Source organism: Cyrtonyx montezumae, unplaced genomic scaffold (genome assembly GCF_038088225.1).
Source record: "Cyrtonyx montezumae isolate F1298 unplaced genomic scaffold, pur_monq_1.0 scaffold_3, whole genome shotgun sequence".
Lineage (NCBI taxonomy): Eukaryota > Metazoa > Chordata > Aves > Galliformes > Odontophoridae > Cyrtonyx > Cyrtonyx montezumae.
Genome location: NW_027072034.1, coordinates 112,445,478 through 112,457,046, shown reverse-complemented (window position 1 = coordinate 112,457,046; position 11,569 = coordinate 112,445,478). Strand labels below are relative to the sequence as shown.

General features: G+C 41.1%; 1 protein-coding gene across 1 annotated transcript; it reads right to left on the bottom strand.

Moving 5' to 3' along the window:
• IFT27 (intraflagellar transport 27) lies at positions 1-11,142 on the bottom strand. The gene is made up of 7 exons (XM_065743034.1): positions 11,084-11,142; positions 7,892-7,971; positions 6,763-6,822; positions 6,021-6,080; positions 4,925-5,042; positions 4,552-4,661; positions 1-4,344 (listed from the first exon to the last, which is right to left on the bottom strand). Exons 1-7 carry the CDS (start codon positions 11,115-11,117, stop codon positions 4,246-4,248), a joined length of 561 nt encoding a protein of 186 aa, XP_065599106.1. The 5' UTR covers positions 11,118-11,142; the 3' UTR covers positions 1-4,245.
• Positions 11,143-11,569: the final 427 nt, after the last annotated feature.

Below are 11,569 nucleotides of genomic sequence, written 5' to 3'. Positions count from 1 at the left end.
CCATCACACCACTGGCTTTATACAGGCAGATGAGAAAACAACTGCAAGCTGTTGTCAGCTGAATATCATAGATACAGTAATTATTAAGAGCAAAGCACAGTCCTGAGCAGGGTACGGACCCCCATGGATCTGTGTAAGCACCAGTAGAGAGCATTTGCTGCCTACAGAATAGAAATGCAGTGTTTTCCCTTCTGTCAGCACCTGCGTCAGGCTCCTGGTTTCTCTTGAGATACAGCTCTTAATTGGGATAGATTGTACGTTTTCTGCTGTAGCCCAGCCCAGCTCCCACTTTAATTGCTAGTTTATGACTTAGCCTGTTTTATGCTTTCTACATTACTTCTTTCCCCACTTAATCTAATAGAATTATAGAAAGTATTGCTGGGAAGACCTCAGGAGGCCACAGTTTATCCTTCTGCCCCAAGGCAGTATTTCATTTTCAACAACATCATGTGTCTTTTGCTATCAGGTCAGATCGGACCAAGATGTATAGAAGGTAAAGAAATGAAGCTTACCCAAGGGAATCAGTTGGCATAAGAGACTAAATCCAGCCCTTTAAGTCACTGAAGTTATATCAGAAATAACACTGGACCAAATAGTGTCCTTTATCAGATCAATTTTCTAAAAGATGTCCTTTCTTAAGTTTTAAGTCTGTAAAATGAACAGATCTTGAGAAGAAATTGTTCTGTCAGTCCCATTTCAGTATATGTGTTGCTTTATTATGACCAGCAGTGACCACTCCATTGTTAAGATTGAACAGATCTTATCACGATATGATCAACTTGGAAATTCTTATTAAATCCCACAATAAAGATTAATATTTCTGAAATTCTACATCCTGCATTTCACCCCATGGTAGAAATGTCTGGCAAGACAAAACAAAACTAGGAAAGCATCCTTAATTAGACAACTTCACAAAAATGAACTTCCAGTAAAATTTCAGAATGGCAGTGCTGACGAGGTTCATTCTTCTGAGACAACTTGACTAAAATTCTACTTCTGCTCATATATTAAATTCTCCAAGACAAAATGTCTTATAGTCTTGGGAATAGTCAAGGAAGAAATTAGAAAACATTAAAAAAAATCAGCTGGTGATGTGTCATACCATGTAGAACAGGGCACAGGTGTAACAAGGTTTCTGTGGAGCAGAAACATGAGAGATGAGTACCAAAGGAAAGGTAAGGAGGAACTCTGAGGAGTTAAGACATTTTTTTTCCCCCTAATCAAAAAACAAACAAGCAAACAAAACAAAACCAAGAAGGAAAAAGGACTATATACTTCTTAAAGATGGTTAAAGGCCTGCTTCTTTTCCTTCTTTTGAAATTTCAGTTCTGGTTGAATTAGGGCTCGTCTGGTTGTAAACATGCATGCTCAACACCTGCAGCAACACAAAGCAGAGGAGCTGTAAGAAGACAACAACGGTCAGCAGACATCCTCTTCCTGCTTTTCCCACACTGTCCTCCACAGCACTTATAATTCAGGGAGATGCAAAAGCTATAAGCAGCAAACAAACGTCCTCACTTTATAGACAAAACTTTTCCATAGCCTGTTTGTATCTGATTCCCATGGTCTCCACTCACCATTCACTACTAGTTTCTATAACCAAGGTCACATATAAACTAGGAAAATAGCATCACCTGCACTGTGCTGCTATGACATAGCCTAATAGCTAAGAAGGACAATATATTATCCTTTTAATATATTGTCATTCAGAATGATGGAGATGTTTATGACCAAACATACTATTTTGAAGGACATTAAATTATGCTACTTTAGTTCTCAAAACAGTGCTGTAAAGAGCAAGGTAGGCTACATGCTTTAGACACAACCTCTTTTCTAATTCTAGTCTTGACCTGCAGAAAGAAGGAAAGGGGCAGTGGGTGAATCCCTACTGCTATCTAATTAGATTATACATTTCCTCTCTCAGGCAATATATCTTTCTCTGCATGGGATGCATTTTTCTTCACTAACCTATCAGAAGCAGCTTCCCAATAAATCATAAATCACCACCAGCACTCCCTTAATGAGATCTTCCAGCTTTTGTGTTCATTTTGTAAAACAATGTTCACCAATCTTCATCTTACTGGTGCATTTAGACTGTTTATCTGAAGTTATGGGAGGTCTTTCCAGTGCAGAGAGATTGAACTCACAGGTTAAAGATCATGCAGGATTAATTTCATCAGCTAAGGCATTCACTTCCCCCACCCCCACGTACCACATCACAGGTGGCACACACCTGGCGTGCTACTTTCAATATGAAAAAATATCTGTCTTGTGCTGCAATCACATCATCAATAAAAGTAGGAGGAAATGAACTACCTTCTCTAGATTAGCTCAACATCCAAAATAACTTTTATTCCTAATAGCCAGAGGTACTAGCACCTGCAGGCAAACTTCTATTCAACCTGTGTAAATCAACAGACACCCCCAGGATTAACAAGGCTACCCATGTAAGATAAAGTCAATCCAAGCAAAAAAAGGTGAGCTGTGTCTAGTGACCCTAAGCACACAGAGTCCTCCTCTTCTTGGAATAAGAGCTTTCCCAGCTAGTTGTCATTTTTTTCCAACTGGATTTGTGAAAAACAAAACAACAATAAGCCTATTTATTTTCTTTTCCAGCAGGTTCAGTGCCTGCTTAACCTCTTCAGCTTGTATTCGTGCTCCCTAGCTAATTCCCAGCATCAACATACTGTTGCCAATGAAATGAGCCCAGCTGCTATTCCAGATTCTTGAAGTGCTTCATAAACTGCTACAACATCTGCAGTCATATTCCTAGCACTGGGCATAAAAGTGGTTATAAAATATTCGTATAAAAGTACTGAAACACAGATTCCTGAAAAGCTTGCCCGAAAAACTCCTCGGTGTTTATTATCCTCAGAAATTAGCCTTTCTTACCCAAGGGAGGCTACAACAACTTTGGAAGAGGAGAAATGTTACAGTTTTGAATTCTCCAGTATTAGGTCCAGCTGCAAGGCAGTACCAGGCCAAGGATGTTTTCACATACTGCATGAGCAAATATTAGCAATTCTTACATATGCAGTGTCAACGTCTCACACAGAGAGCTCTGTCCAGGCTTTTGCCCTTTCTGACACAAAACCTCAAGCTGTACATGGCCGAATCAAAGTAACTTAGCCAGTTTGTCTTTCATTTCCTGAGTCCTGTTTCCACTATTGAAATGGGAATCACGGCCTGTACTTCGAAATTCAAGGATAAGCAGGGGAAGTTTAACAACAAAGAAGACTGATTCTAGTTAGGGATTGAGAATTAAACCTAATGAGAACGTGATGTTGCTAAGTTCAGCTGACAAGATACAAAGTGACACAAAAACAAATAAAATAACAAATGCATGAAGAAGGAAAGAGGATTTCAGTTTTAGACTTGCCCTTGGAATAAAAGAGGTATTCTCACCACGTGACCCAATTTTACAGACCAATTTTTAAACCAATTCAGTTACGACTGTATAAAGTCCTGCTTGCTTCAACAGAGGCAGCTTCTTCAGAAATTTTGTGACCTGGGTCCAGCAGAGGGCACTACATTACCAAGTGACAGTGGTACAGATGCAAGACAGACCCGCAGTGGAAGAGCCTTGCTGAAGAAAACCACATTCCAGGCATTACAAAGAGGTGTTATTCATTGCTATATCAATCCTAGAGCTGACATGAATAACACTGTTAAAACAGGTGTCAATCTCTGGGCACTGCCAGAAACACACCTAAATCCAATTCAATCCTCACACACCTGAGATGCCACATGTCCATTTTGGGCCACAGACTTTCTACTGAAAGTTCTTTGCAATTGGTAGGGCTGAATCAGTCCTGCCCTGCAATGTATGCACCAATGCTGGGTTGCTTAAGCTGAAAAATATTCTGTCAGCTTCCTCTCTCCTCCTCCAAACCTCTACATCCTTGTCTGTAGCAGCAGGAAGTTTGTTCATTCATGAGAAAAGGCACTATCAAGGCAAAAAGTTGGCTATTTCCATTCTGCCCTCCCCCTTTTACTCCCTGGCTCCTCCAACCTAACAGACTTTCAGTGAGCAGAGAAACAAGGTAGAGGGACATGAAGGAGACATTAAGCTAGCAATTCCAAAAGAAAGTCTTTCCATTCTCTTATTTCTAGTTTATTTTGAATTACCAGAAGATGACTGTGAAGAAGCAAAAAGCTCATCTTTTCTCCTCTCTCTGTATTCCAATCCATACGATTCTGGGCACCAAAAGAGGCTCAGAAGTTAAGTCATCCCAGTCATGACCCTCAAGCTAGTGAGTGAAAGATTTCCACTTTTTCTTTGTACAGTTGGTAGAATGACTTTGCCAGGATGTTGAAAGGGGCCTCAAAATTTTTCATCTCCTTCTGTAAAAAGAAAATTGTGAATGACAGATAAAATAAGCATTTTACTATTTCTGCTCAAACAGCTTCACAAAAAGATAGACTAAAACTGAGGGTGAGTTAGAGGACAAGTAAGTGGAATTGAGTCCCCAGTAATTTATCCTCAGATGAAAGAGAAGATAACTTTACAAATACCCACTTCTATAGATGGTGAGAAGAGCAGATACTCACAACTGACATCTCACAGTATTCCAGGCCATGTTTGTCAGCCCATTCCTGTGCTTGTTTCTGTTCCACAACTCGACGACCAACTAGATCTGTTTTATTCCCCACTAAGACACCTGCAGAAAAGAAACAAAGGAAAAACAACTCAGAAATGATGACTGATTGGCAGGAAATGTTGAGACATTGCAGAAGTATCTGAAAAAGTTAAGGGGAGGCATAACAGTGTGTGACTATGTAGAAAAGGTTCTACTGAGGAATAATCTGAAATATATGTCTTTATCTGCACCGCGAGTTGGAGGAAGCCATGCCACTGCTCAACAGAAGCAACTGTTGCCATATAAGAGGGGAGCAGATAGCAAAAATATCACCCATTTCTTACCTGGGATGTGCATTCCAACTGCTTGTGCCCTCAGTTTTTCCAGCCACTTGGCACAGTTGTTGAAAGATTGCTCATTAGTGACATCATACACAAGGCACAGGACATTTGGTTGCTCCCACTGCACAGCAAGAAAGGAACATTGTCAGCTCTCTTGAAACCGATGTGGTCAACAGCCAGCCTGCATCTGCATGGCAAACACAGATGCTAAGATAAAAATAAAAAGCCTAATACACAGGAAACCTGTGCCTGGGTTGAGGTTTCACATCTCTGTGAGTTGATTAAATGGATAGCTGGCAATGAGTGATATAGTCTTGCTTTCTTTCCTCATTTCTGTCTTTATAGTCCTGTTCCTTTACTTGTACCAGCTCTGGCACTCATCTTATCCCCGGGGAAGCTGATTCTTCATGCTCAATCAGCACAAAATTAATCCTAGAGAAAAAAAGTAGAAAGGTTTTCTGCCAGTTTGAGAAGCTGAGTCAGCTTCCAAAGGGGTCCTTTGCAAATCAGACCTGGTGCAAGGGCAACAGTACAACTGCCTCTTGTAGAGCAGTGAACCGTTAGGTTTGACTTAGCTGTCTTGGGAAACTTCATATCAATTAACTGATTCTATCTTTCAAGTGACATACTACAATGGAGAACCATACCAGTAAAGACAGGAATGATTGAAGGGGAAAAAAACCAACAACAACACCCACACAGAACAACCAAGGGCAGTATTATGCTCAAGGACAAAAACGTGTCCTTTTGTATCAAGATATCATTACAACACAGAAAAACACCATTGCTGAAGTAGCAGCAAAATAGATGTATTTCTGAGAAATAGAAATAACTTTAACCAACACCACACAGCTATTTTCAGTTAAAAATCCCTACTTTTTGTAAGAAAACTGAAGGATTATCTGCCATCCTTCTTAGAAGTATTTATTATAGCACTTATACAAGTTTCAGAGAGGTAGAAGAGAAAGCATTGGCAACTGAGGTAAATGCTCCCATTTACACTAAAGACAAAGTTTGCTATATCTGTCAGACTGAGGAGTTCAGATCTTCAAAGCAAAAGCACTCCTTTGGAAGAAGAGGACTGTTACATAACACTTACCAGTTTCTCAAGCATCTCGGAAAATAGATCTTTTCCTGCAGAGTCAAAAATGAAGAATTCCTGAAAGCAGAAGCAGAAAGAAGGCTCTTGCCAGGAATACTGCAGTGTAGAGAAAGGTTTTGAAAGTAAATACTGGAACTTGTCACCCCTGCGTGTTGTTCAGTGCAGCAGTCTTATGTCCCTATGAAACATGCTCCTGGCACTGTGCATATCCCAACTTCAGACAGTTGGATAAAAGAAGTGGCTATTTTTTCATGTATAAATGATAAAAGGATTACCTCCAATGCCCTAGGCCTTGTTTCTACCTCCACTGGAAACAGAACACTGGGAAGAGTGGGACAGTAAAAAGCTCATTTTTGATATTTGTATAAAATGACACACATGTCCACATTATGGTAGTGGGATATAAAATGGTATTCAAGCAAAAGAAACAGTTTCATCTTCTGTAGTTCTAAGAAACATGAACTAAACCTGATCATCTTAAAAGTCAGAGCAGAAAGCAAAAAGTGCTTGCAACAGCTTTGATTTCAGATGTCTTTTTGGATATAACTGTGTAAAACATATTTTAAGATTAAGCTAACCCTGGAGTGTAAGAAACTGCACATGACCAGTCTCTTTTCCTTACTGCAACATAATGGCCTTACAAATATGCAGTGCAATCTTCTAATGGAATGAGATGGAAAGGGAGGCTTGAGCTCCAGATGTCTCTTTCTGACCCAATTTATGTCACAGAAAAACTCACCACACTATCACTTGTCTCTGGAACTGATATAGCCTTCACCAACAGTTCAATGCCCGTTGTCTGTCAAGAAGAATCAGGAAAACAGGGATCAGAAGAGTTTTTAAGAGCCTGCCCAACTGCATACCAACTATGCATCAGATTGAGGCAATTTCTGCAAATCACTATGATCCCATCAAACAGACTGCTGGGAACTCAGCAATGCTCCTCATAGCTCTGCTAACACAGTCCTCCTTATGCATCACAGGTGTGTAGATCTGCTCAAATGGGAAAAAGACCGAGTACCAGTGTTCAAAGCTTTGTTTGTACACTAGCATATTAGCTGAAATCCATGGGGCTACATTCATTGTCACACTGCTGCTCTAAAGCAGCCTCGGAACATTCTGCACCAACCATGTGATCAGCTAACATATGGGACTGAGGTTATTTGTGCCTCTTCCACCTTTTATCTCATTCTGCTTTGTAGCTTGTTTGTTTGTTCTATTTCTATCCTTAACTTCTGGTTTCCATCTTTATTTCAATGAATAAACATAATATGGGGTTGTTGTTTTTTTTTCCCTGCACTCATATTTTCCTTTTTTTACTTTACTTATATTTACTTTTATTTTTATCCTGCTTCTGATTAGTCATCACCATTGATTATCTCACTGAAAGACTGCAAACTGTATCCTCTTCATCTGGGAACAGTTTCTGCAGATTATAATTATCTTGGGGCTATGGAGAACATCTTCATGTTTGCATAGTGATAAGCACAATGTCCACATGCACACTGAATAGTTGGAATTAAGAGCTTTCTCCTTCAGATATGCTTTTTCATGGAGTATTTCCTAAAGGGGGGAACTCTCTCACAACACAAAAGCTCAGGAAAATATTCAGAATGAAAATTATAGAAACTAATTGATTTACTCTCCTTTGTTTCAAAGCCAGCACCCACAAAGTGTAAAAACTTACAGAATGTTAAATCATTTCTCTTCAGACTCTAAGGTGCAAGACACAGAAAACTATATAAGACCCACCCTGAATGCCTCAACAAATCATACTAGTTATTTTGTTCTAGGGTTCATATTTCTCTCAGGTAACTTAGAAAAGCTGCTGGATAGCAGCTTGAGCTTGTCATGTAACTTATGCTTACCAGTGTATAATTCTTCTGAAAATGAGCCCCATCATTACGAAACATCTGAGCTAAAGCACTCTTCCCCACAGCTGGATCACCTGCAAAACCAAAGATAAAAAAATAAAAATAAAAAATAGAATTATTTAATCTTAGAGAATCTTATTTTCCCTCAGTTCTGTTCCTATCATGTCACAGCACATTGAATACGACAATTCTGAATGCAGGCAAGGTAATGGTCTCAAAATCAGAAATGTATTACCTATGTGATGAAATAAAGATTGTTATTATGCATATTGATGCTGAAATCAGGTTTTTGCTTAGTAAAGAGCTCCCAGATGGGGTTGAATTGCTGTTTGTTATAGAATTTGTGTTAAGGAATCTACCCTATTGCTTTTACCTAGGAACTCAAATTTTCCAGGTATGGCAACACAAAGAAAATGATGACACGATGAGGGAGACAGGGCTGCTGTTTCCTCCTTAAAATACACATTTCTGCAAACTCAAACCCTTGTTAGTGTTACACTGAGTTTAGCGGAGTGATAGGTCTTCCATATACTACAAAGCAGCTTAATCTGGTAACATTCCTCGATGAACTCTTCTTGCTGACCCTGCTAAGTGAGCAGCTCTTGCTGACTCAACGCTGCTGGTGGCTCATTAGTTACATCCTGGGCATAACAGAAGCAAATGTCACTTGGCTGGAAAGGAAGCCTGCTGATTCATCCCCGTATAGAAGGCAAACTAAAGGGCTTTCATTTTTGCTCCTCTAGAATAAAGATTTACTGGTGTCGCTTGCATAACAATTCGGGCAAATTTCTGCCCTTCTTTGGTCCAATGTTACAATGTTCCACAAGACCTTAAGTGACGGTGGAGAACTTCAGAATTCAAGTAAACCCAAATCATTCCACGAAACAGATCACAGCCCTTGAAGAAGGAAAGCTAACTTAATGTTCCCAGCGAGCTTATCTTCACTTCACATATCCCTTCAGCAGCTTGGATAGTTCAAAGGGACAAAACCCAGGAATTAACTCTCTCAGTGTTCTATCTTTACCCTGAAAGGAACATTCATGACAGTCAAGCTTGGAACACAAATCTTCTGTGTTACGTTGGTAATAAATAAACTCAGTAACGGGGTACATTTTGGCTCTATTAAAACTTGAAAGATGGTGTTCTGAAGGAGATTGGGAAAGTTCTCTTCTCACACAATATTTCAACGAAGAGTATTTTTGATACTAACAATTGCTCCTAGATGCGTTAACCAAATGCAGTTCTTGTTTAAACGTTTTTAGCATGCTTGCTTACTTTGAGCTGAGTTGGGTTCATAATATTTAGACAGGAAAATCTGGTAAATCAGCTTGTTTGTTCCCTGATCAGCTCAAGCTTGTGCTGAAGACAACACTCTGTTCTGAGTGGAAGCTATTCTGTATTTCAATAGATAATTAGATCTGCCTTTGAAAAACGAGCTAGAGGAGCATACACCGCTATGAACTGTGCAAGCTTCTTTTATTCTTAACATCCAGTGCAAATTCCTACCTAATGTGTTCCTTTTCTTTAATTTGACAACCTCAGCTTTTTTTTTTCCTTTCTTTTCTTCTTCTTTGCCATTCTCTCAGCCCACTACGCTTCTTTCTCAGAAAAAGTTTCCTTGCACTTCCCATTTAGTTTGCTCTCATCTGCAAATACTGAATCCCACAGAACTTATTCCATCCATATTTGTTATTCTGCCGAAAACGGTTGCTTGTCTCTAAAATGCCTACTACCGATGAGCACCTTATTTTTTTTTTTTTTTTTTTTTTTTTTTACAAAGAAAACCCTCTCATGTGTGTCGCCAAAGTAAACTCAAACAATATGCTCGTCTGTGTCTGCAAATTACCTTTGAAATAACACAGGAATCACTTTATATTGTCAAGTTAATAGCCTCTCTTCAGTTAACAAAAGTCCTTTCCCCTCTGTTGTTCTCCCTGATCTCGACACAGCTCCCAATACTGTCAGCCATTCTATTCTTCACATTCATTTCCTTAGGTACACAAGAGTTTCTTGATCTACTTCAGATGTTTTTGCTTCTACCAATGTAATTCCATTCTCTTGTTCTCTCTAGGTTATTGTGGCTTCTTGCCCCTTACATCTGTTTCGTTATAGTCATCTCTCCTGAAAGAAAGAAGTTATTTTGCCTAGTCTGCTGCATTAATTCATTATTTTCAACAAGATACAGATACTGTCCTAGTATTTAGGAGCATTACAAACGAATCTGATTCCATGACGTGGAACGGAGCCTTTGTTTTCATTGTGAATAGAATTGAAAAAGCAGCTTTAAACTCAGTTGGGATTAAGAATATAACTGAGTCATACAAAGAAAACCAATTTGAGTTCAGGAACGTCATGGAATCGGCCTTTGGTAACATTAAAGAAAACCAATACTTGGAGCTGGAAACTTCCAAACAGGAAGCAATGTGCAAATTTCAAATCTTGAAGACAGTTAAGGCACTCATGCTGTCCATGGTAACTATCAGCAGGGGCAGTAGGGAGAATCACTCTTTTGCATTTGCCAAAGCTTGCACTTAGCTGTGCAAGATGACGGTTACTTGCTTCTAAGGAAAAAGCAAAACCAAGAAAAAAAATCCACAAAGGTTTGATGAAGGAAGAGAAATTCGGAGCAAAGAGTTAACCTGAGAGTACACCAAGGTTTTCTGGTTCTATGCTCCTGGCTGATACCACGCACCCAGTGAACAGCCTTTCCTTCCTGCAGCATCGACGGTCGCTTCTCAGCACCTCCATAATCCATTCTGACTGAATAAAGCAGTGTCTTCACCTCACTTTTTCCCCCAGATTAACCTCCAGTTCACTTAGGGAAAAAAAAGAAGCCCCTGTGAAGCAGGCACGTTTTGTCCTCATCCTCTTCGCCAGAGCTCCACGTGCATTGCTCTCTCACAATCCCCTATATCTGAGCTGAGGCCCCTTTTCCCCATTTTCCTCTCCCTTCAGCCTCCCACGCCCATTTGGCTCAGACCCAGCCCTTCCTCAGCTGATCGCACCGCACTTCACGCTCTCCCACGCGCACGGGGGAGGCGGTATCTACCGGCCCATCCCCCTGGGCGCTGCCCACCCCTCTCCCCATCTGCGAGGCCGCAGGGCCCGCCACCACCGCCCTCCCACAGCTCCCGCCTCGCTGAGGGGGCCCACCCGTCCCCGCGAGGCGGAGGAGGCCGGACTCACCTGCCAGAAGGCATTTGGCGGAGAGCTTCACCATCACCCCGTCCCGTGGAAGGGGGAGGCGGCGGGCTGGGAAGGCAGCGGCAGCCACCACGGCGCTCCGACGCGGCCTTAGCAACAGCGCGGCCGTAGCAACGGGGCACCCCGCCTTCCTCCAGGACGCTCAATCTGGTTGGCTGTGAGATCTGCTCGTCAAGGCTAGCCGGAGTTACTATTGGCTGTCGTGTCTTTGCCCGCCCTCCGAGCGTCCTGTCACTCAAATCTTGGTCCCGCCCTTTCTTGGTGGCTAGGGCGTTGCAGAGCGCTCAGGGGGCGGTGCGTCTGTGGTACGGAGGTTGTCACACCAGCAACTACCTACGTACACGGGGCCGAGTTGTTACGGGGTGGAGCTCGGGGGTCACTACCACGTAGCCAAAATTAACTCACTTAGAAAAGGACAGAAAATAATAAAGTTGTGGGCAAAAAGCTACCGAATAGGAATTTGGAAGT